The 22,500-nt window shown below is 48.3% G+C and overlaps 2 protein-coding genes across 3 annotated transcripts in view; both read left to right on the top strand.

Annotated features, from left to right (window-relative positions):
- LOC139537861 (teneurin-2-like) overlaps window positions 1–22,500 on the top strand; it is a 179,534-nt gene that overhangs the window by 123,751 nt on the left and 33,283 nt on the right. For both annotated transcript variants that reach the window (XM_071339712.1, XM_071339713.1), the window contains 2 exons: window positions 969–1,154; window positions 21,297–21,443. In XM_071339712.1, coding sequence (XP_071195813.1) covers window positions 969–1,154; window positions 21,297–21,443 — 333 coding nt within the window. The remainder of the gene's footprint in view (window positions 1–968; window positions 1,155–21,296; window positions 21,444–22,500) is intronic.
- Window positions 22,062–22,500, top strand: part of LOC139537997 (uncharacterized) — a 1,587-nt gene continuing 1,148 nt past the window's right edge. The window contains exon 1 of the mRNA XM_071339925.1: window positions 22,062–22,500. This exon is cut by the window's right edge and continues 1,148 nt beyond it. Coding sequence (XP_071196026.1) covers window positions 22,062–22,500 — 439 coding nt within the window.

Below are 22,500 nucleotides of genomic sequence, written 5' to 3'. Positions count from 1 at the left end.
GATGTTATTTCAATGGACCAAAAATGTGTTTTTCTTTAAAAAACAAGGACATTTCTAAGTGACCCCAAACTTTTGAATGGTAGTGTATGTACTGTATACTGTAAGTCTGTAATGTCTATGTTCATGTTTTAAATTTATGTACATTTTCAAGTCTCTTTTTGTCTGTATTGTCTTTTTTGTTATCTGTCCGACCCCAGGAAGACTTTTCGTTATGTGTTTGACCCCGGCTAATGGGAATCCTAATATAAATCATAAAATCACCCGACACACACCTCCCCCTTCTCCTCTCGCTAGCCACTTCCACTCATAAACACACTCATCCCACACCATGGCCACATTTCCTCTGTGAAACCCTGTCCTTCTGTCCATCCACACCATGGCCACATTTCCTCTGTCCATCCACACCGTGGCCACATTTCCTCTGTGAAAACACCTTTCCTCTGTCCATCCACACCGTGGCCACATTTCCTCTGTGAAAACCCTTTCCCTCTGTCCATCCACACCATGGCCACATTTCCTCTGTGAAAACCCTTTTCCTCTGTCCATCCACACCATGGCCACATTTCCTCTGTGAAAACACTTTTCCTCTGTCCATCCACACCGTGGCCACATTTCCTCTGTGAAAACACCTTTCCTCTGTCCATCCACACCGTGGCCACATTTCCTCTGTGAAAACCCTTTCCCTCTGTCCATCCACACCATGGCCACATTTCCTCTGTGAAAACCCTTTCCTTCTGTCCATCCACACCATGGCCACATTTCCTCTGTCCATCCACACCGTGGCCACATTTCCTCTGTGAAAACACCTTTCCTCTGTCCATCCACACCATGGCCACATTTCCTCTGTGAAAACACTTTCCTTCTGTCCATCCACGCCGTGGACACAGCTCCTCTGTGAAAACCCTTTCCCTCTGTTCATCTAGTATGCTGATCCACTGTCTTTTTACTGTGCTCATGTGCCTCCACAGAGGTTTGCTCGTCGGACTGTGGCGCCCACGGCGTGTGTTTTGGCGGAGTGTGTCGCTGTGATGAGGGCTGGACCGGCGCCGGATGTGACCAGCGTGTCTGCAACCCGTTGTGTGTAAAGCACGGGACCTGCCGGGACGGAAAGTGTCAGTGCCAACAGGGCTGGAACGGAGAGCACTGCACCATCGGTATGCATACGGCCAATCAGCCAACACCTTGGCACGCTAACATACTAACACACACAGTAGTACCCTGCCTCTATCCTCCCGCTGTAGTAACTCTCAGCCAAGCAGAGGAACTGTCACCCACATGTTTAAAAGATACATCGTGTTCGTTCCCTAAGCCTTACGTTATGAGGCGGTAGTGTCAGTACCTGATCCTGTCCAATGTTTGTCCTTCCACAATATAGCTCTTTTTCACTGACTATATAAAGAACATTATATCTCTCAGCAGCAGATACATCCACCAATTCTGACGAGTGTCCTCCTTTCCTGCTCCTATCCTCCACGTCATTAAGAAGCTCTCCCATTCATCTGAATTGGTTCCTCCACTAGAGGGAAAATGTGTAATCTATAGTCAAAGTACCCAGCCACATCTCCACATCCATCTCCAGCCTCCCAGCCTAGTCACCAATGTTCCCTCTAAGATGAGCGCATTGAGAATTGCCAGCACAAGATTGAACTTTACTCAAATGTACAGTACACCATCTTTCCTGGCTTTAAACAGATACAATTCTTCCCTCTACTATGGTAATTTGGATTGAATCAACATAATAACAGTCGCTTTCATATGCAACAAAAACAGATATAACTTCAAGACTAAGTTGGTGGTTTGTTGTTGGCTGGACCGGTGAGAAGTGGCCTTGTTCTATTTCACTGGCACAATCCTTTTTTCCGTCACCCGCAGTCGTAAAGTAGCTTAGATGCGCATTTGAAATCCCAAAGCAGAGCCGCCGTGTGGCCGCCGTGTGGCCATGTAGCCGCCGTGTGGCCGCCGTGTAGCCGCCGTGTAGCCGCCGTGTAGCCGCCGTGTGGCCGCCGTGTAATCACCGTGTAGCTGCCGTGTGGCTGCCGTGTGGCCATGTAGCCGCCGTGTGGCCGCCGTGTAGTCGCCGTGTGGCCGCCGTGTAGCCGCCGTGTAGCCATGTAGCCGCCGTGTGGCTATGTAGCCGCCGTGTAGCCATGTAGCCGCCATGTAGCCATGTAGCCGCCGTGTAGCCGCCGTGTAGTCGCCGTGTAGCCGCCGTGTGGCCATGTAGCCGCCGTGTAGCCGCCGTGTGGTCATGTGGCCGCCGTGTAGCCGCCGTGTGGCCATGTGGCCGCCGTGTGGCTGCCGTGTGGCCATGTAGCCGCCGTGTAGCCGCCGTGTGGCCGCATGTAGCCGCCGTGTGGCCGCCGTGTGGCCGCCGTGTAGCCGCCGTGTGGCCATGTAGCCGCCGTGTAGCCGCCGTGTGGTCATGTGGCCGCCGTGTAGCCGCCGTGTAGCCGCCGTGTAGCCGCCGTGTGGCCATGTGGCCGCCGTGTAGCCGCCGTGTGGCTGCCGTGTGGCCATGTAGCCGCCGTGTAGCCGCCGTGTAGCCGCCGTGTGGCCGCATGTAGCCGCCGTGTGGCCGCCGTGTAGCCGCCGTGTGGCCATGTAGCCGCCGTGTAGCCGCCGTGTGGTCATGTGGCCGCCGTGTAGCCGCCGTGTGCCTGCCGTGTGGCCATGTAGCCGCCGTGTGGCCGCCGTGTAGCCGCCGTGTGGCCGCATGTAGCCGCCGTGTGGCCGCCGTGTAGCCGCCGTGTGGCCATGTAGCCGCCATGTAGCCGCCGTGTGGCCGCCGTGTAGCCGCCGTGTGGCCGCCGTGTAGTCGCCATGTAGTCGCCGTGTGGCCGCCGTGTAGCCGCCGTGTAGTCGCCGTGTGGCCGCCGTGTAGCCGCCGTGTGGCCGCATGTAGCCGCCGTGTGGCCACCATGTGGCCATGTAGCCGCCGTGTAGCTGCCGTGTGGCCGCCATGTAACCGCCGAGTAGCCGCCGTGTAGTCGCCGTGTGGCCGCCGTGTAGTCGCCGTGTGGCCGCCGTGTAGTCGCCGTGTAGCCGCCATGTAGCCGCCGTGTAGTCGCCGTGTGGCCGCCGTGTAGTCGCCGTGTGGCCGCCATGCAACCGCCGAGTAGCCGCCGTGTGGACATGTAGCCGCCGTGTAGCCGCCCTGTAGTCGTGTAGCCGCTGTGTAGCCGCTGTGTAGCCGCTGTGTAGCCATGTGTGCACATTTGTTGAGTTGCTAGTTAGTGAGTTAATTTTTAGTCACCTATTTAGTCAATTGTGTTACAGATCATTCCCTATTTTTATAAAGTGATTTGAGCTTTCAGACCAGTAAAACATCAGTCCTAGAATGTCAAGCCGTGAACAACACATATTGGCTTTTGTAGGCAATATCATGGAAGACAACAGCTATCTACACTGAGTGGACAAAACATTAGGAACACCTTCCTAATATTGAGTTGCACCCCCTTTTGCCCTCAGAGCAGCCTCAATTCGTCAGGGCATGGACTCTACAAGGTGTTGAAAGGGTTCCACAGGGATGCTGGCCCATGTTGACTCCAATGCTGGATGCTGGCTCGATGTCCTTTGAGTGGTGGACCATTCTTGATACAAACAGAAAACTGTTGAGCGTGAAAAACCCAGCAGCGTTTCAGTTCTTGACACACTCAAACCGGTACCTCTGGCACCTACTACCATACCCTGTTCAAAGGCACTTAAATCTTTTTTTATTTTTTTATTTTTTATTTAACCTTTATTTAACCAGGTAGGCTAGTTGAGAACAAGTTCTCATTTGCAACTGCGACCTGGCCAAGATAAAGCATAGCAGTGTGAACAGACAACAACACAGAGTTACACATGGAGTAAACAATAAACAAGTCAATAACATAGTAGGGGGAAAAAAGAAGAGAATCTATATACAGTGTGTGCAAAAGGCATGAGGAGGTAGGCAATAAATAGGCCATACAGTGAGGGAAAAAAGTATTTGATCCCCTGCTGATTTTGTACGTTTGCCTACTGACAAAGAAATTATCAGTCTATAATTTTAATGGTAGGTTTATTTGAACAGTGAGAGACAGAATAACAACAAAAATATCCAGAAAAACGCATGTCAAAAATGTTATAAATTGATTTGCATTTTAATGAGGGAAATAAGTATTTGACCCCCTCTCAATCAGAAAGATTTCTGGCTCCCAGGTGTCTTTCATACAGGTAACGAGCTGAGATTAGGAGCACACTCTTAAAGGGAGTGCTACTAATCTCAGTTTCTTACCTGTATAAAAGACACCTGTCCACAGAAGCAATCAATCAATCAGATTCCAAACTCTCCACCATGGCCAAGACCAAAGAGCTCTCCAAGGATGTCAGGGACAAGATTGTAGATCTACACAAGGCTGGAATGGGCTACAAGACCATTGCCAAGCAGCTTGGTGAGAAGGTGACAACAGTTGGTGCGATTATTCGCAAATGGAAGAAACACAAAAGAACTGTCAAACTCCCTTGGCCTAGGGCTCCATGCAAGATCTCACCTCATGGAGTTGCAATGATCATGAGAATGGTGAGGAATCAGCCCAGAACTACACAGGAGGATCTTGTCAATGATCTCAAGGCAGCTGGGACCATAGTCACCAAGAAAACAATTGGTAACACACTACGCCGTGAAGGACTGAAATCCTGCAGCGCCCGCAAGGTCCCCCTGCTCAAGAAAGCACATATACATGCCCGTCTGAAGTTTGCCAATGAACATCTGAATGATTCAGAGGACAACTGGGTGAACGTGTTGTGGTCAGACGAGACCAAAATGGAGTTCTTTGGCATCAACTCAACTTGCCGTGTTTGGAGGAGGAGGAATGCTGCCTATGACCCCAAGAAACCATCCCCACCGTCAAACATGGAGGTGGAAACAATATTCCTTGGTGGGTGTTTTCCTGCTAAGGGGACAGGACAACTTCACCGCATCAAAGGGACGATGGACGGGGCCATGTGCCGTCAAATCTTGGGTGAAAACCTCCTTCCCTCAGCCAGGGTATTGAAAATGGGTCGTGGATGGGTATTCCAGCATGACAATGACCCAAAACACACGGCCAAGGCAACAAAGGAGTGGCTCAAGAAAAAGCACATTAAGGTCCTGGAGTGGCCTAGCCAGTCTCCAGACCTTAATCCCATAGAAAATCTGTGGAGGGAGCTGAAGGTTCGAGTTGCCAAACGTCAGCCTCGAAACCTTAATGACTTGAAGAAGATCTGCAAAGAGGAGTGGGACAAAATCCCTCCTGAGATGTGTGCAAACCTGGTGGCCAACTACAAGAAGCATCTGACCTCTGTGATTGCCAACAAGGGTTTTGCCACCAAGTACTAAGTCATGTTTTGCAGAGGGGTCAAATACTTATTTCCCTCATTAAAATGCAAATCAATTTATAACATTTTTGACATGCGTTTTTCTGGATTTTTTTGTTGTTATTCTGTCTCTCACTGTTCAAATAAACCTACCATTAAAATTACAGACTGATCATTTCAATGTCAGTGGGCAAACGAACAAAATCAGCAGGGGATCAAATACTTTTTTCCCTCACTGTAGGAGCGAATAATTACAATTTAGCAGATTAACACTGGGGTGATAAATCATCAGATGATCATGTGCAAATAGAGATACTGGTGTGCAAAAGAGCAGAAAAGTAAATAAATGAAAACAGTATGGGGATGAGGTAGGTAAATTGGGTGGGCTATATACCGATGGACTATGTACAGCTTTTGTCTTGCCCATTCACCTCTTGAATGACACACACACACAATCCATGTCTCAATTGTCTCAAGGCTTAAAAAACCTTCTTTAATCTGTCTCCTCCCCTTCATCTACACTAATTGAAGTGGATTTAACAAGTGACATCAGTAAGGAATCATAGCTTTCCTCTGGATTCATCTGGTCAGTCTATGTCATGGAAAGAGCATGTTTTGTACAGCATTTTCTCCATTGGTTTAGTTGATAGGCCACTCTGATACGACTACATAATGCTCAAATAGCCACAATAGCCTTTGGGCCACTGTCTGAAACTGTAACTTAAAGTGGGTCAAGTGTTCACAGTTGCACGTGTACCAGAAGTTGCACAGAATGCTTGCGAAATTAAAGCTTCAGCTCACAACTTGGGGGGGGGGGGGTTTGAGCCAACATTGCTAGTCACCCACTCTCCAGTAGAGTAGTCTGGGCAGCAGGCCTCTCGGTACTCCCTAAGACACACTTAGCCTTCCTGGGAGCCAACAAATAGGGACAGACACTCTGCCCCCTCATTCAACCCCCCCCCCAAGGGCTTTAATTTCCTCTCTGTTATTTTCCTCCCATCTGATGAGAACAACCTCTCCCTGGGGCTCCACTGTGGGCTGTGTTGTTAGAGCCATGTGAAAAGGCCCGGCGCTGTATGCTAGCTCCCATTCTCTGTTCCTTCTGTGTCCCTCTCTAATTAGTGTTGAGAGAGTTGAGTGTGAAGAAGGAGCTTCATCTCCTCTCCACTTTACTGTGATGAACCACGTCATGTTGAGAATCACCTCCATCTCATGTCCACAGTTTCGGCCCCACCCAGATTCTCTGGCAGGCTATTCCAGAGGCTGGGGTGCACAGTAAGTAAAAAGCATGTCTGGCATGTATTGGGGTGCACAGTCGTGGATTGATTTTTTTTAAAACAATACAATAATCTTAAAATTATTTCTAAAACACCGGTGTAATGTGTTCTCTCTGTCTGGTCTTGGTCAGTATCTGTGCTGCAGCATTCTGTATGTTTTGCAGTTGACCAATGTCTTTCTTGGGTAGACCAGACATGAGAGCATTACAGTAGTCAAGTCTGCTTGTAATGAAAGCATGGATGAGTCTCTCTGTATGTAGCCTGAGAGAGAAATTACCTCGCCTTGGCATTGTTCCTCAGGTGGTAAAAAGCTATTTTGGCCACATTCCTAATGTGTGATTTGGGAGAAAAAAAATCGTAATCTAAAATGTGGTGACACAGAAATGTAGAGTTGTTAATCGTCTGCGTAGCAATGAAAATCAATGCTGTGCTTTCTGATAACGCTGCCAAGCGGGAACATATATACTGAACCGTAACAGACCCAAAATTCAAACCTTGTAGAACGCCACATGTGATATCTGTTTTCTCTTGAGTTATGCACACCAAGGGTGACAAAAAAAACTCTCTCGACCGGTTAAATAGGTCCTAAACCAATTTAGAACGGGACCTGAGAGACCAACCCACCTCCAGTCTATCCAGAAGGACATCGTAGTCAACAGTGTCTAATGCAGCACTTATACTGAACATAAAATATAAACGCAACATGTAAAGTGTTGGTGTTTGATGAGTTGAAATAAAAGATCACAGAAATGTTCCATACGCACAAAAAGCTTATTTCTCTCAAATTTTGACAACAAATTTGTTTACATCCCCGTTAGTAAGCATTTCTCCTTTGCCAAGATAATCCATCCACCTGACAGGTGTGGCATATCAAGAGGCTGATTAAACAGAATGATCATTACACAGGTGCACCTTGTGCTGGGGACAATAAAAGGCTACTCTAAAATGTGCAGTTTTGTCACACAACACAATACCACTGTCACGAACGTCGTAGTGAGGAGATCAAAGCGCAGCGTGATGTGAATACATATTTTTAATAGAAGACGACTGAATACGAAGAACACTAAACAAAATTTCAAAGTGAACGCTATAAACAATGAGTGCAGACATGCAACTTCACATAGACAATAACCCACAAACCAAACTGGAAAATGGCAACCTAAATAGGATCCCCAATCAGAGACAACGATAAACAGCTGCCTCTGATTGGGAACCAATCTAGGCCACCATAGACCTACATATGTCTAGACTAGACACACACACCTAGACATACATAAACCCTATACAATACCAAAACCCCATAGATATATAAAACCCCTAGACAAGACAAAAAACACACATACCGCCCTCGTCACACCCTGACCTAACCAAAATAATAAAGAAAACAAAGAATACTAAGGTCAGGGCGTGACAACCACAGATGTCTAAAGTTTTGAGGGAGCGTGCAATTGGCATGTTGACTGCTGGAATGTCGACCATAGCTGTTGTCCGAGAATGTAATGTTAATTTCTCTCCCATAAGCCACCTCCAACGTTGTTTTAGAGAATTTGGCAGTGCATCCAACCGGCCTCACAATCGCAGACCATGTGTAACCACGCCAGCCCAGGACCTCCACATCCATCTTCTTCACCTGCAGGTTCATCTGAGGTGGTGCTGAGGAGTATTTCTGTCTGTAATAAAGCCCTTTTGTGGGGAAAAACCCATATCAATCGGCTGAGCCTGGCTCCCCATCCCAGGCCCACCCATGGCTGCGCCCCTGCCCAGTCATGTGAAATCCATAGATTAGGGCCTAATGAATTTATTTCAGTTGACAGATTCCCTTACAGTATATGAACTGTAACTCAGTAAAATCTGAGAAATTGTTGCATGTTGCGTTTATATTTTTGTTCAGTATAAATCCAAGAGTACAAGGGCAGAAAGCTGCTTGGCATCTGTGTTGGCTCTAGAATCGTTTACCACACTAACTAAGTCTTGTCTCTGTGCTGTAGTGGGCACGAAAACCAAACTGGAATTTTACTACAGTTGGTACTTAGAAAATCATTTAGCTGTTTAAAATCCAATTTCTCCAGAATTGTACTTAAGAATAGAAGGTTGGAGATTGGCTGAAAATTGCTAAGAGCTGAAGAATCTATAATAAATTTCTTCAGAAGGGCTTTCACCATAGAAGTGTTTAGTGCAGTGGGGAATTGCCGGTGAACAGTGGCGTTATTAGCACTTCTTCAGATATGCAATTAAAAAATTGTTTTGAAGAAGGTGGTGGGGATAGGATCGAGAAGGCATGTAAGAAAGCTTAAGTTGTGATATCACTTTCCCTAGCATGTCTGTGTCAACCAGGGGAAGTAAATCCATAGTGCCTTTGCGTGGTAGGCTAGGGCACATATCATCAAACTTCTCATCAGGTCCTGCTTGACTGATAGCCAGCCTAGTGTTTGTTATCTTATCTATGAAATATGCTACAAAATCATGCGATTTAGATGTGGAGGAAAGTTCCCATATGTTTGTGGGGGGTAGGATCTATCAGGCCATCAATGGTTGAGAAGAGCACTCTCTAATTATTCTGATTATTAGTGATCAAGTTAGAGAAATGAGCCCTTCTGGCATTTCTAATTGCCTTGTTATATATGTCAAGTTGCTCTCTCAGTATATCATAATGGACATCCAACTTTCTCCAATTCCTCTCTGCCTTTCTGCAATTTCTCTCTAAACAGATTAGTTTCCTCTTTCATCCAAGGGATTCTCTGTTTGCATGTGGCCTTTTTTAACTTCACTGCAGCTATGGCATCAATAGTTGCCCTTCATTTACTATTAAAGTTATCAACTAAATCATCACTAGAGGAAGGCAGAATAGATATTGTATTGTGTATTGTTCATACACACGTAATAATGCGTTCAGTATTACCCTGCGCTATGAGCACCAAGGTAGTAAAACAGACACAGTGGCGATCAATTAAAGCAGCATCAACAATAGAGGAAATGTCAACAGAAAGCCCATTGGTAATAACCAGGTCCATTAGAAAGCCCCTTGGTAATAACCAGGTCCAGTAGAAAGCCCCTTGGTAATAACCAGGTCCAGTAGAAAGCCCCTTGGTAATAACCAGGTCCAGTAGAAAGCCCATTGGTAATAACCAGGTCCAGTAGAAAGCCCATTGGTAATAACCAGGTCCAGTAGAAAGCCCCTTGGTAATAACCAGGTCCAGTAGAAAGCCCCTTGGTAATAACCAGGTCCAGTAGAAAGCCCTTGGTAATAACCAGGTCCAGGAGAAAGCCCTTGGTAATAACCAGGTCCAGTAGAAAGCCCTTGGTAATAACCAGGTCCAGTAGAAAGCCCCTTGGTAATAACCAGGTCCAGTAGAAAGCCCCTTGGTAATAACCAGGTCCAGTAGAAAGCCCCTTGGTAATAACCAGGTCCAGTAGAAAGCCCCTTGGTAACAACCAGGTCCAGCAGAAAGCCCCTTGGTAATAACCAGGTCCAGAATATGGCTGTGGTTATGGGTGGGCCCAGTAGAAAGCCCCTTGGTAATAACCAGGTCCAGTAGAAAGCCCCTTGGTAATAACCAGGTCCAGCAGAAAGCCCCTTGGTAATAACCAGGTCCAGTAGAAAGCCCTTGGTAATAACCAGGTCCAGTAGAAAGCCCCTTGGTAATAACCAGGTCCAGTAGAAAGCCCCTTGGTAATAACCAGGTCCAGTAGAAAGCCCCTTGGTAATAACCAGGTCTAGAGTATGGCTGTGGTTATGGGTGGGCCCAGTTGAAAGCCCCTTGGTAATAACCAGGTCCAGAGTATGGCTGTGGTTATGGGTGGACCCAGTTGAAAGCCCCTTGGTAATAACCAGGTCCAGTAGAAAGCCCCTTGGTAATAACCAGGTCTAGAGTATTGCTGTGGTTACGGATGGGCCTAGTAGAAAGCCTCTTGGTAATAACCAGGTCCAGGGTATGGCTGTGGTTATGGGTGGGCCCAGAAGAAAGCCCCTTGGTAATAACCAGGTCTAGTAGAAGCCCCTTGGTAATAACCAGGTCCAGTAGAAAGCCCCTTGGTAATAACCAGGTCCAGTAGAAAGCCCCTTGGTAACAACCAGGTCCAGCAGAAAGCCCCTTGGTAATAACCAGGTCCAGAATATGGCTGTGGTTATGGGTGGGCCCAGTAGAAAGCCCCTTGGTAATAACCAGGTCCAGTAGAAAGCCCCTTGGTAATAACCAGGTCCAGTAGAAAGCCCCTTGGTAATAACCAGGTCCAGCAGAAAGCCCCTTGGTAATAACCAGGTCCAGTAGAAAGCCCCTTGGTAATAACCAGGTCCAGTAGAAAGCCCCTTGGTAATAACCAGGTCCAGTAGAAAGCCCCTTGGTAATAACCAGGTCTAGAGTATGGCTGTGGCTATGGGTGGGCCCAGTTGAAAGCCCCTTGGTAATAACCAGGTCCAGAGTATGGCTGTGGTTATGGGTGGACCCAGTTGAAAGCCCCTTGGTAATAACCAGGTCCAGTAGAAAGCCCCTTGGTAATAACCAGGTCCAGTAGAAAGCCCCTTGGTAATAACCAGGTCTAGAGTATGGCTGTGGTTACGGATGGGCCTAGTAGAAAGCCTCTTGGTAATAACCAGGTCCAGGGTATGGCTGTGGTTATGGGTGGGCCCAGAAGAAAGCCCCTTGGTAATAACCAGGTCTAGTAGAAAGCCCATTGGTAATAACCAGGTCCAGTAGAAAGCCCCTTGGTAATAACCAGGTCCAGTAGAAAGCCCCTTGGTAATAACCAGGTCCAGTAGAAAGCCCCTTGGTAATAACCAGGTCTAGAGTATGGCTGTGGTTATGGGTGGGCCCAGTTGAAAGCCCCTTGGTAATAACCAGGTCCAGTAGAAAGCCCCTTGGTAATAACCAGGTCCAGTAGAAAGCCCCTTGGTAATAACCAGGTCCAGTAGAAAGCCCCTTGGTAATAACCAGGTCCAGTAGAAAGCCCCTTGGTAATAACCAGGTCTAGAGTATGGCTGTGGTTATGGGTGGGCCCAGTTGAAAGCCCCTTGGTAATAACCAGGTCCAGAGTATGGCTGTGGTTATGGGTGGACCCAGTTGAAAGCCCCTTGGTAATAACCAGGTCCAGTAGAAAGCCCCTTGGTAATAACCAGGTCCAGTAGAAAGCCCCTTGGTAATAACCGGGTCTAGAGTATGGCTGTGGTTACGGATGGGCCTAGTAGAAAGCCTCTTGGTAATAACCAGGTCCAGGGTATGGCTGTGGTTATGGGTGGGCCCAGAAGAAAGCCCCTTGGTAATAACCAGGTCTAGTAGAAAGCCCCTTGGTAATAACCAGGTCCAGTAGAAAGCCCCTTGGTAATAACCAGGTCCAGTAGAAAGCCCCTTGGTAACAACCAGGTCCAGCAGAAAGCCCCTTGGTAATAACCAGGTCCAGAATATGGCTGTGGTTATGGGTGGGCCCAGGAGAAAGCCCCTTGGTAATAACCAGGTCCAGTAGAAAGCCCCTTGGTAATAACCAGGTCTAGTAGAAAGCCCCTTGGTAATAACCAGGTCTAGAGTATTGCTGTGGTTACGGATGGGCCTAGTAGAAAGCCTCTTCGTAATAACCAGGTCCAGGGTATGGCTGTGGTTATGGGTGGGCCCAGAAGAAAGCCCCTTGGTAATAACCAGGTCTAGTAGAAGCCCCTTGGTAATAACCAGGTCCAGTAGAAAGCCCCTTGGTAATAACCAGGTCCAGTAGAAAGCCCCTTGGTAACAACCAGGTCCAGCAGAAAGCCCCTTGGTAATAACCAGGTCCAGAATATGGCTGTGGTTATGGGTGGGCCCAGTAGAAGCCCCGGACCGGCCAGGCCCCTTGGTAATAACCAGGTCCAGTAGAAAGCCCCTTGGTAATAACCAGGTCCAGCGGCCCCTGGACCGGCCAGAGAGCCCCTTGGTAATAACCGGCCAGGAGCCCCTGGCCAGGCCAGAAAGCCCCTTGGTAATAACCAGGTCTAGAGTATGGCTGTGGCTATGGGTGGGCCCAGTTGAAAGCCCCTTGGTAATAACCAGGTCCAGAGTATGGCTGTGGTTATGGGTGGACCCAGTTGAAAGCCCCTTGGTAATAACCAGGTCCAGTAGAAAGCCCCTTGGTAATAACCAGGTCCAGTAGAAAGCCCCTTGGTAATAACCAGGTCTAGAGTATGGCTGTGGTTACGGATGGGCCTAGTAGAAAGCCTCTTGGTAATAACCAGGTCCAGGGTATGGCTGTGGTTATGGGTGGGCCCAGAAGAAAGCCCCTTGGTAATAACCAGGTCTAGTAGAAAGCCCATTGGTAATAACCAGGTCCAGTAGAAAGCCCCTTGGTAATAACCAGGTCCAGTAGAAAGCCCCTTGGTAATAACCAGGTCCAGTAGAAAGCCCCTTGGTAATAACCAGGTCTAGAGTATGGCTGTGGTTATGGGTGGGCCCAGTTGAAAGCCCCTTGGTAATAACCAGGTCCAGTAGAAAGCCCCTTGGTAATAACCAGGTCCAGTAGAAAGCCCCTTGGTAATAACCAGGTCCAGTAGAAAGCCCCTTGGTAATAACCAGGTCCAGTAGAAAGCCCCTTGGTAATAACCAGGTCTAGAGTATGGCTGTGGTTATGGGTGGGCCCAGTTGAAAGCCCCTTGGTAATAACCAGGTCCAGAGTATGGCTGTGGTTATGGGTGGACCCAGTTGAAATCCCCTTGGTAATAACCAGGTCCAGTAGAAAGCCCCTTGGTAATAACCAGGTCCAGTAGAAAGCCCCTTGGTAATAACCGGGTCTAGAGTATGGCTGTGGTTACGGATGGGCCTAGTAGAAAGCCTCTTGGTAATAACCAGGTCCAGGGTATGGCTGTGGTTATGGGTGGGCCCAGAAGAAAGCCCCTTGGTAATAACCAGGTCTAGTAGAAAGCCCCTTGGTAATAACCAGGTCCAGTAGAAAGCCCCTTGGTAATAACCAGGTCCAGTAGAAAGCCCCTTGGTAACAACCAGGTCCAGCAGAAAGCCCCTTGGTAATAACCAGGTCCAGAATATGGCTGTGGTTATGGGTGGGCCCAGTAGAAAGCCCCTTGGTAATAACCAGGTCCAGTAGAAAGCCCCTTGGTAATAACCAGGTCTAGTAGAAAGCCCCTTGGTAATAACCAGGTCTAGAGTATTGCTGTGGTTACGGATGGGCCTAGTAGAAAGCCTCTTGGTAATAACCAGGTCCAGGGTATGGCTGTGGTTATGCGTGGGCCCAGAAGAAAGCCCCTTGGTAATAACCAGGTCTAGTAGAAGCCCCTTGGTAATAACCAGGTCCAGTAGAAAGCCCCTTGGTAATAACCAGGTCCAGTAGAAAGCCCCTTGGTAACAACCAGGTCCAGCAGAAAGCCCCTTGGTAATAACCAGGTCCAGAATATGGCTGTGGTTATGGGTGGGCCCAGTAGAAAGCCCCTTGGTAATAACCAGGTCCAGTAGAAAGCCCCTTGGTAATAACCAGGTCCAGTAGAAAGCCCCTTGGTAATAACCAGGTCCAGCAGAAAGCCCCTTGGTAATAACCAGGTCCAGTAGAAAGCCCCTTGGTAATAACCAGGTCCAGTAGAAAGCCCCTTGGTAATAACCAGGTCCAGTAGAAAGCCCCTTGGTAATAACCAGGTCTAGAGTATGGCTGTGGCTATGGGTGGGCCCAGTTGAAAGCCCCTTGGTAATAACCAGGTCCAGAGTATGGCTGTGGTTATGGGTGGACCCAGTTGAAAGCCCCTTGGTAATAACCAGGTCCAGTAGAAAGCCCCTTGGTAATAACCAGGTCCAGTAGAAAGCCCCTTGGTAATAACCAGGTCTAGAGTATGGCTGTGGTTACGGATGGGCCTAGTAGAAAGCCTCTTGGTAATAACCAGGTCCAGGGTATGGCTGTGGTTATGGGTGGGCCCAGAAGAAAGCCCCTTGGTAATAACCAGGTCTAGTAGAAAGCCCATTGGTAATAACCAGGTCCAGTAGAAAGCCCCTTGGTAATAACCAGGTCCAGTAGAAAGCCCCTTGGTAATAACCAGGTCCAGTAGAAAGCCCCTTGGTAATAACCAGGTCTAGAGTATGGCTGTGGTTATGGGTGGGCCCAGTTGAAAGCCCCTTGGTAATAACCAGGTCCAGTAGAAAGCCCCTTGGTAATAACCAGGTCCAGTAGAAAGCCCCTTGGTAATAACCAGGTCCAGTAGAAAGCCCCTTGGTAATAACCAGGTCCAGTAGAAAGCCCCTTGGTAATAACCAGGTCCAGTAGAAAGCCCCTTGGTAATAACCAGGTCTAGAGTATGGCTGTGGTTATGGGTGGGCCCAGTTGAAAGCCCCTTGGTAATAACCAGGTCCAGAGTATGGCTGTGGTTATGGGTGGACCCAGTTGAAAGCCCCTTGGTAATAACCAGGTCCAGTGGAAAGCCCCTTGGTAATAACCAGGTCCAGTAGAAAGCCCCTTGGTAATAACCGGGTCTAGAGTATGGCTGTGGTTACGGATGGGCCTAGTAGAAAGCCTCTTGGTAATAACCAGGTCCAGGGTATGGCTGTGGTTATGGGTGGGCCCAGAAGAAAGCCCCTTGGTAATAACCAGGTCTAGTAGAAAGCCCCTTGGTAATAACCAGGTCCAGTAGAAAGCCCCTTGGTAATAACCAGGTCCAGTAGAAAGCCCCTTGGTAATAACCAGGTCCAGAATATGGCTGTGGTTATGGGTGGGCCCAGTAGAAAGCCCCTTGGTAATAACCAGGTCCAGTAGAAAGCCCCTTGGTAATAACCAGGTCTAGTAGAAAGCCCCTTGGTAATAACCAGGTCCAGTAGAAAGCCCCTTGGTAATAACCAGGTCCACTAGAAAGCCCCTTGGTAATAACCAGGTCTAGAGTATGGCTGTGGTTACGGATGGGCCTAGTAGAAAGCCTCTTGGTAATAACCAGGTCCAGGGTATGGCTGTGGTTATGGGTGGGCCCAGAAGAAAGCCCCTTGGTAATAACCAGGTCTAGTAGAAAGCCCATTGGTAATAACCAGGTCCAGTAGAAAGCCCCTTGGTAATAACCAGGTCCAGTAGAAAGCCCCTTGGTAATAACCAGGTCCAGTAGAAAGCCCCTTGGTAATAACCAGGTCTAGAGTATGGCTGTGGTTATGGGTGGGCCCAGTTGAAAGCCCCTTGGTAATAACCAGGTCCAGTAGAAAGCCCCTTGGTAATAACCAGGTCCAGTAGAAAGCCCCTTGGTAATAACCAGGTCCAGTAGAAAGCCCCTTGGTAATAACCAGGTCCAGTAGAAAGCCCCTTGGTAATAACCAGGTCTAGAGTATGGCTGTGGTTATGGGTGGGCCCAGTTGAAAGCCCCTTGGTAATAACCAGGTCCAGAGTATGGCTGTGGTTATGGGTGGACCCAGTTGAAATCCCCTTGGTAATAACCAGGTCCAGTAGAAAGCCCCTTGGTAATAACCAGGTCCAGTAGAAAGCCCCTTGGTAATAACCGGGTCTAGAGTATGGCTGTTGTTACGGATGGGCCTAGTAGAAAGCCTCTTGGTAATAACCAGCTCCAGGGTATGGCTGTGGTTATGGGTGGGCCCAGAAGAAAGCCCCTTGGTAATAACCAGGTCTAGTAGAAAGCCCCTTGGTAATAACCAGGTCCAGTAGAAAGCCCCTTGGTAATAACCAGGTCCAGTAGAAAGCCCCTTGGTAACAACCAGGTCCAGCAGAAAGCCCCTTGGTAATAACCAGGTCCAGAATATGGCTGTGGTTATGGGTGGGCCCAGTAGAAAGCCCCTTGGTAATAACCAGGTCCAGTAGAAAGCCCCTTGGTAATAACCAGGTCTAGTAGAAAGCCCCTTGGTAATAACCAGGTCTAGAGTATTGCTGTGGTTACGGATGGGCCTAGTAGAAAGCCTCTTGGTAATAACCAGGTCCAGGGTATGGCTGTGGTTATGGGTGGGCCCAGAAGAAAGCCCCTTGGTAATAACCAGGTCTAGTAGAAGCCCCTTGGTAATAACCAGGTCCAGTAGAAAGCCCCTTGGTAATAACCAGGTCCAGTAGAAAGCCCCTTGGTAACAACCAGGTCCAGCAGAAAGCCCCTTGGTAATAACCAGGTCCAGAATATGGCTGTGGTTATGGGTGGGCCCAGTAGAAAGCCCCTTGGTAATAACCAGGTCCAGTAGAAAGCCCCTTGGTAATAACCAGGTCCAGTAGAAAGCCCCTTGGTAATAACCAGGTCCAGCAGAAAGCCCCTTGGTAATAACCAGGTCCAGTAGAAAGCCCCTTGGTAATAACCAGGTCCAGTAGAAAGCCCCTTGGTAATAACCAGGTCCAGTAGAAAGCCCCTTGGTAATAACCAGGTCTAGAGTATGGCTGTGGCTATGGGTGGGCCCAGTTGAAAGCCCCTTGGTAATAACCAGGTCCAGAGTATGGCTGTGGTTATGGGTGGACCCAGTTGAAAGCCCCTTGGTAATAACCAGGTCCAGTAGAAAGCCCCTTGGTAATAACCAGGTCCAGTAGAAAGCCCCTTGGTAATAACCAGGTCTAGAGTATGGCTGTGGTTACGGATGGGCCTAGTAGAAAGCCTCTTGGTAATAACCAGGTCCAGGGTATGGCTGTGGTTATGGGTGGGCCCAGAAGAAAGCCCCTTGGTAATAACCAGGTCTAGTAGAAAGCCCATTGGTAATAACCAGGTCCAGTAGAAAGCCCCTTGGTAATAACCAGGTCCAGTAGAAAGCCCCTTGGTAATAACCAGGTCCAGTAGAAAGCCCCTTGGTAATAACCAGGTCTAGAGTATGGCTGTGGTTATGGGTGGGCCCAGTTGAAAGCCCCTTGGTAATAACCAGGTCCAGTAGAAAGCCCCTTGGTAATAACCAGGTCCAGTAGAAAGCCCCTTGGTAATAACCAGGTCCAGTAGAAAGCCCCTTGGTAATAACCAGGTCCAGTAGAAAGCCCCTTGGTAATAACCAGGTCCAGTAGAAAGCCCCTTGGTAATAACCAGGTCTAGAGTATGGCTGTGGTTATGGGTGGGCCCAGTTGAAAGCCCCTTGGTAATAACCAGGTCCAGAGTATGGCTGTGGTTATGGGTGGACCCAGTTGAAAGCCCCTTGGTAATAACCAGGTCCAGTAGAAAGCCCCTTGGTAATAACCAGGTCCAGTAGAAAGCCCCTTGGTAATAACCGGGTCTAGAGTATGGCTGTGGTTACGGATGGGCCTAGTAGAAAGCCTCTTGGTAATAACCAGGTCCAGGGTATGGCTGTGGTTATGGGTGGGCCCAGAAGAAAGCCCCTTGGTAATAACCAGGTCTAGTAGAAAGCCCCTTGGTAATAACCAGGTCCAGTAGAAAGCCCCTTGGTAATAACCAGGTCCAGTAGAAAGCCCCTTGGTAACAACCAGGTCCAGGAGAAAGCCCCTTGGTAATAACCAGGTCCAGAATATGGCTGTGGTTATGGGTGGGCCCAGTAGAAAGCCCCTTGGTAATAACCAGGTCCAGTAGAAAGCCCCTTGGTAATAACCAGGTCTAGTAGAAAGCCCCTTGGTAATAACCAGGTCCAGTAGAAAGCCCCTTGGTAATAACCAGGTCCAGGAGAAAGCCCCTTGGTAATAACCAGGTCCAGCAGAAAGCCCCTTGGTAATAACCAGGTCCAGTAGAAAGCCCCTTGGTAATAACCAGGTCTAGAGTATGGCTGTGGTTATGGGTGGGCCCAGTTGAAAGCCCCTTGGTAATAACCAGGTCCAGAGTATGGCTGTGGTTATGGGTGGGCCCAGTAGAAAGCCCCTTGGTAATAACCAGGTCCAGCAGAAAGCCCCTTGGTAATAACCAGGTCCAGTAGAAAGCCCCTTGGTAATAACCAGGTCCAGTAGAAAGCCCCTTGGTAATAACCAGGTCCAGCAGAAAGCCCCTTGGTAATAACCAGGTCCAGTAGAAAGCCCCTTGGTAATAACCAGGTCCAGGGTATGGCTGTGGTTATGGGTGGGCCCAGTAGAAAGCCCCTTGGTAATAACCAGGTCCAGAGTATGGCTGTGGTTATGGGTGGGCCCAGTAGAAAGCCCCTTGGTAATAACCAGGTCCAGAGTATGGCTGTGGTTATGGGTGGGCCCAGTAGAAAGCCCCTTGGTAATAACCAGGTCCAGAGTATGGCTGTGGTTATGGGTGGGCCCAGTAGAAAGCCCCTTGGTAATAACCAGGTCCAGTAGAAAGCCCCTTGGTAATAACCAGGTCCAGCAGAAAGCCCCTTGGTAATAACCAGGTCTAGAGTATGGCTGTGGTTATGGGTGGGCCCAGTAATATGTTGGATAAAGTCCATAGAGCTCAAAAGATTCATAAATTCAGTGGCCTTGAAGTCAGTCTCTTTGCCAGCATGAATATTAAAATCGCCCAACACAATGATTTTATCATAGTTCTCAAGGACAATAGATAATGGTTCAGAGAAATCGGTAAAGAAAGTGGGGCAGTGCTTTGGTGGCCTATACAGGGTTATAGCCAGCACTGGTGGCTGACATTTAATCAGTATAGCATGATGCTCCAAAGACCCATTCTCCAAACTAAATGTCCTTACAGCTGAGAGCATTAGTAAAAATAGAGGCTGTTCCCCCAACCTTTCCCCTTTTCTGATAGAGTATGAAAAGCTGTAGTCCGGGGGGGAAGGCTTCTCAAAGAGCGGTACTACAGTCTGAAGACAGCCATGTTTCAGTGAGAATCACGCAATCAACTTTGCCACTCTGTTGCATTAAATGGTGTGGTTTTTCACAGGTAACGATGAGAGAGATGCAGGTGGTCTTGATGTCAGTCTCCTCCATCTCACTCCTCTTTTACCTGTGATGAACCGCACCACATTGAGAACCCCACTTCCTCCTCTACACACAAACATCTTCTCAAACCACGACATGTTTTGTTTTTATGCAGACTTTTGGGATAGCTTGGAACAAGGTATTGTATTTAGCTAAGTGGTGGTCTGATTTGTTCATTAGTTCCCTAGGCCTAAAATAGATCTGTGTAGGGGTGTAGTGGCATCCTTAGTATTGTGAAGTGTGCGCTCAATGTCTTAGTGGTGGTTGGTGTTTTAGAGTTACAGTAGTGTAATGCAACACAAACATTGGCACAGACACACACACACACACACACACACACACACACACACACACACACACACACACACACACACACACACACACACACACACACACACACACACACACACACACACACACACACACACACACACTATACATACACATGGATTTAGTACTGTAGATATGTGGTAGTGGTGGAGTAGGGGCCTGAGGGCACACAGTGTGTTGTGAATGTATTGTAATGTTTTTAAAATTGTATAAACTGCCTTAAATTTTGCTGGACCCCAGGAAGAGTAGCTTCTGCTTTGGCAGCAGCTAATGGGGATCCATAATATATACAAATACAAATGCTAACTCCCATTCGCTAGTATCCCCATTGGTCCCTCATATAGGGATATTCAGCTAGTGCACTCTTTGTACCCCTTCATAACAGTCCCCATTGCATTGTTTTTTCTCTTGTACTTTGTTAAACACAAGACTAACATGTGTAAGGTTTGGTCTGTCTGTATCTGTTCGTGAGTGTCTACCTGTTAGCTTGTCTCTCTGTCTAGCTACGTATAGTTGTAAACGCTAGTTGTAAACACACAGTTAGCTAGCAGTGTACATTTCTACTCCATGTTAAGTAGGCTGTTATTTCTGCTGCAGCATTCTGCTCCCTCCATAGGAATATTAATGGACTTGGCCTTTTAGCTGCATCTGCCCAGCAGTAGGTAGAATACTTATAGATGGGCCGTACCAGCGGAGCTGCGTGCTCATCCCTTCTGGGATGCTAATGACTGCGCTGCTCCTCATCAGGAACGGCAGCCATGTTGTTAAGCTGGCTTAAAGTAAAAGGTTAATACGCTTTAATGAGATTTTTTGTCTGTTCAGAAAAATATTTTATGTTCATCCATTCGACTAAAGTGTCTGATTATTAAATACAGTTTATAGATTCACATTTCTCATCACCTCTCTCAGAGAGGACTGCTCTTTTGACCTTGGAGATGGTAATTCACTAAATACTATGGGTGAGTTATGTAGATTTACAGTCCAATACCTCCCCACAGCCTGGTCCCATTCCTCTGGTCTCCTGTACAGACTACCCTACACCACTGAGACAGCTGTCCCAGCAACATTCATTATGTCCTCTTCATTCACCTAGCCTGGGAGAATATTACATCATCTGAGGGTGTATTACATTGACTGCAGTCGTCAATGATATACTGTAAAGCATCTCTCCTGTTGATCTCACTCCCTGTGTCTTGTAATCTCATCAGCTTCCCCTAATCAAATTCTCTCATGAGGCAGCACTACACCCCGGCCAGCCTCCAGAGGCAAATCAACCACCGCAAATTAATCGGCTGTGAACTTATTCTCTTTTATTGAATATTCTTTGCTGTGAATGGATATTGAAGAAAACAATTTATCGCACGCCAAACCCCTCCGTTGTGATGCTAGGGTATATAGCTGTATAAAATCCACATGCACAAGAAGAGCATTGTTATGATGAGATGCAATCCCCCTGCCATGTAATCAATGGTGTTTTTTATAGCGCTTATTGTGTGCTGCAACCTGCAACGTCAGACAGAGACTAAAGATATAAAGTTGGTGAGCTGGTGCAAGTTACTCTGTCGCTAAATCACAATTACTGACCTCTTCTCTGGTCCCTCCCTCCCTCCCTCCCTCCCTCCCTCCCTCCCTCCCTCCCTCCTCTCTCTTTCTCAGATGGGTGTCCGGGTCAGTGTAACAGGAATGGTCAATGCAGCCTGGGTCAGAACAGCTGGCACTGTGATTGCCACACTGGCTGGAGAGGACCTGGCTGCAGTGTTGCCATGGAGATCTCCTGTGCCGACAACAAGGACAACGAAGGAGGTGAGTGGTGAAGGTTCACAGGAGGAAGGCTGAGGAATGCTGTGTCCACTTAGTAGATTTGCCTATGAAAATAAAAATTAAGTATATGACATTCCCATGCATGACTCATGATTTGATTTGGAATCAACAGTGGTGCACTTACAGTATTTGTGAAACTATACTGCTGATGAGGGGAAAATATATATTTATTTCCTGTAAATATCCACTTGTAAGGCACAGCAGCATCTCTCGGGTATGGCAATTGACAAGCTCTTTGATTCTCCCGGACGAGCAGCAGTCAGCCAGTCAGCCAGACGCCTGCCTGAGTTTCTCCTAGAGGTTTCCTCCCAGTGACTTGCTCCAGGATCAGAGAGGTGTGATTGTGAGTCTGGTGTTATCAGGCCTGAATGGCCCAATTATGGAATCCTTCTGTCTGTGTGAGCTAGCGTTGAGCAGGCTGGGGAGAGAGGAGAAGCTGGCTGAATCGATGCAGTCTTCACCTCCTCCTCCCCAGAGTGCATTGGGGATCAGTGACCTGGAGTTTGCAGAGATGGATGTCCATATTATCTCCTCCTCCCTCCCTGATGGAAGATTAAGTGACCCCCCCCCCTCCTGTGACCATTTGTGAGAGGATCAAAGATGCCTTGGAGATGCAGCAGCTCCTCTCCAAGCAGCAGCTCCTCGCCAAGCAGCACCTCCTCTCCAAGCAGCAGCTCCTCTCCAAGCAGCAGCTCCTCTCCAAGCAGCACCTCCTCTCCAAGCAGCACCTCCTCACCAAGCATCAGCTCCACTCCAAGCAGCAGCTCCTCTCCAAGCAGCAGCTCCTCCCCAAGCAGCACCTCCTCCCCAAGCAGCACCTCCTCTCCAAGCAGCAGCTCCACTCCAAGCAGCAGCTCCTCTCCAAGCAGCACCTCCTCTCCAAGCAGCACCTCCTCACCAAGCATCAGCTCCTCTCCAAGCAGCAGCTCCTCGCCAAGCAGCACCTCCTCTCCAAGCAGCAGCTCCTCTCCAAGCAGCAGCTCCTCTCCAAGCAGCAGCTCCTCTCCAAGCAGCACCTCCTCTCCAAGCAGCACCTCCT

The sequence above is a fragment of the Salvelinus alpinus genome, chromosome 13, assembly GCF_045679555.1.
Source record: "Salvelinus alpinus chromosome 13, SLU_Salpinus.1, whole genome shotgun sequence".
NCBI lineage: Eukaryota > Metazoa > Chordata > Actinopteri > Salmoniformes > Salmonidae > Salvelinus > Salvelinus alpinus.
This window is presented reverse-complemented; position numbering and strand designations above follow the sequence as displayed.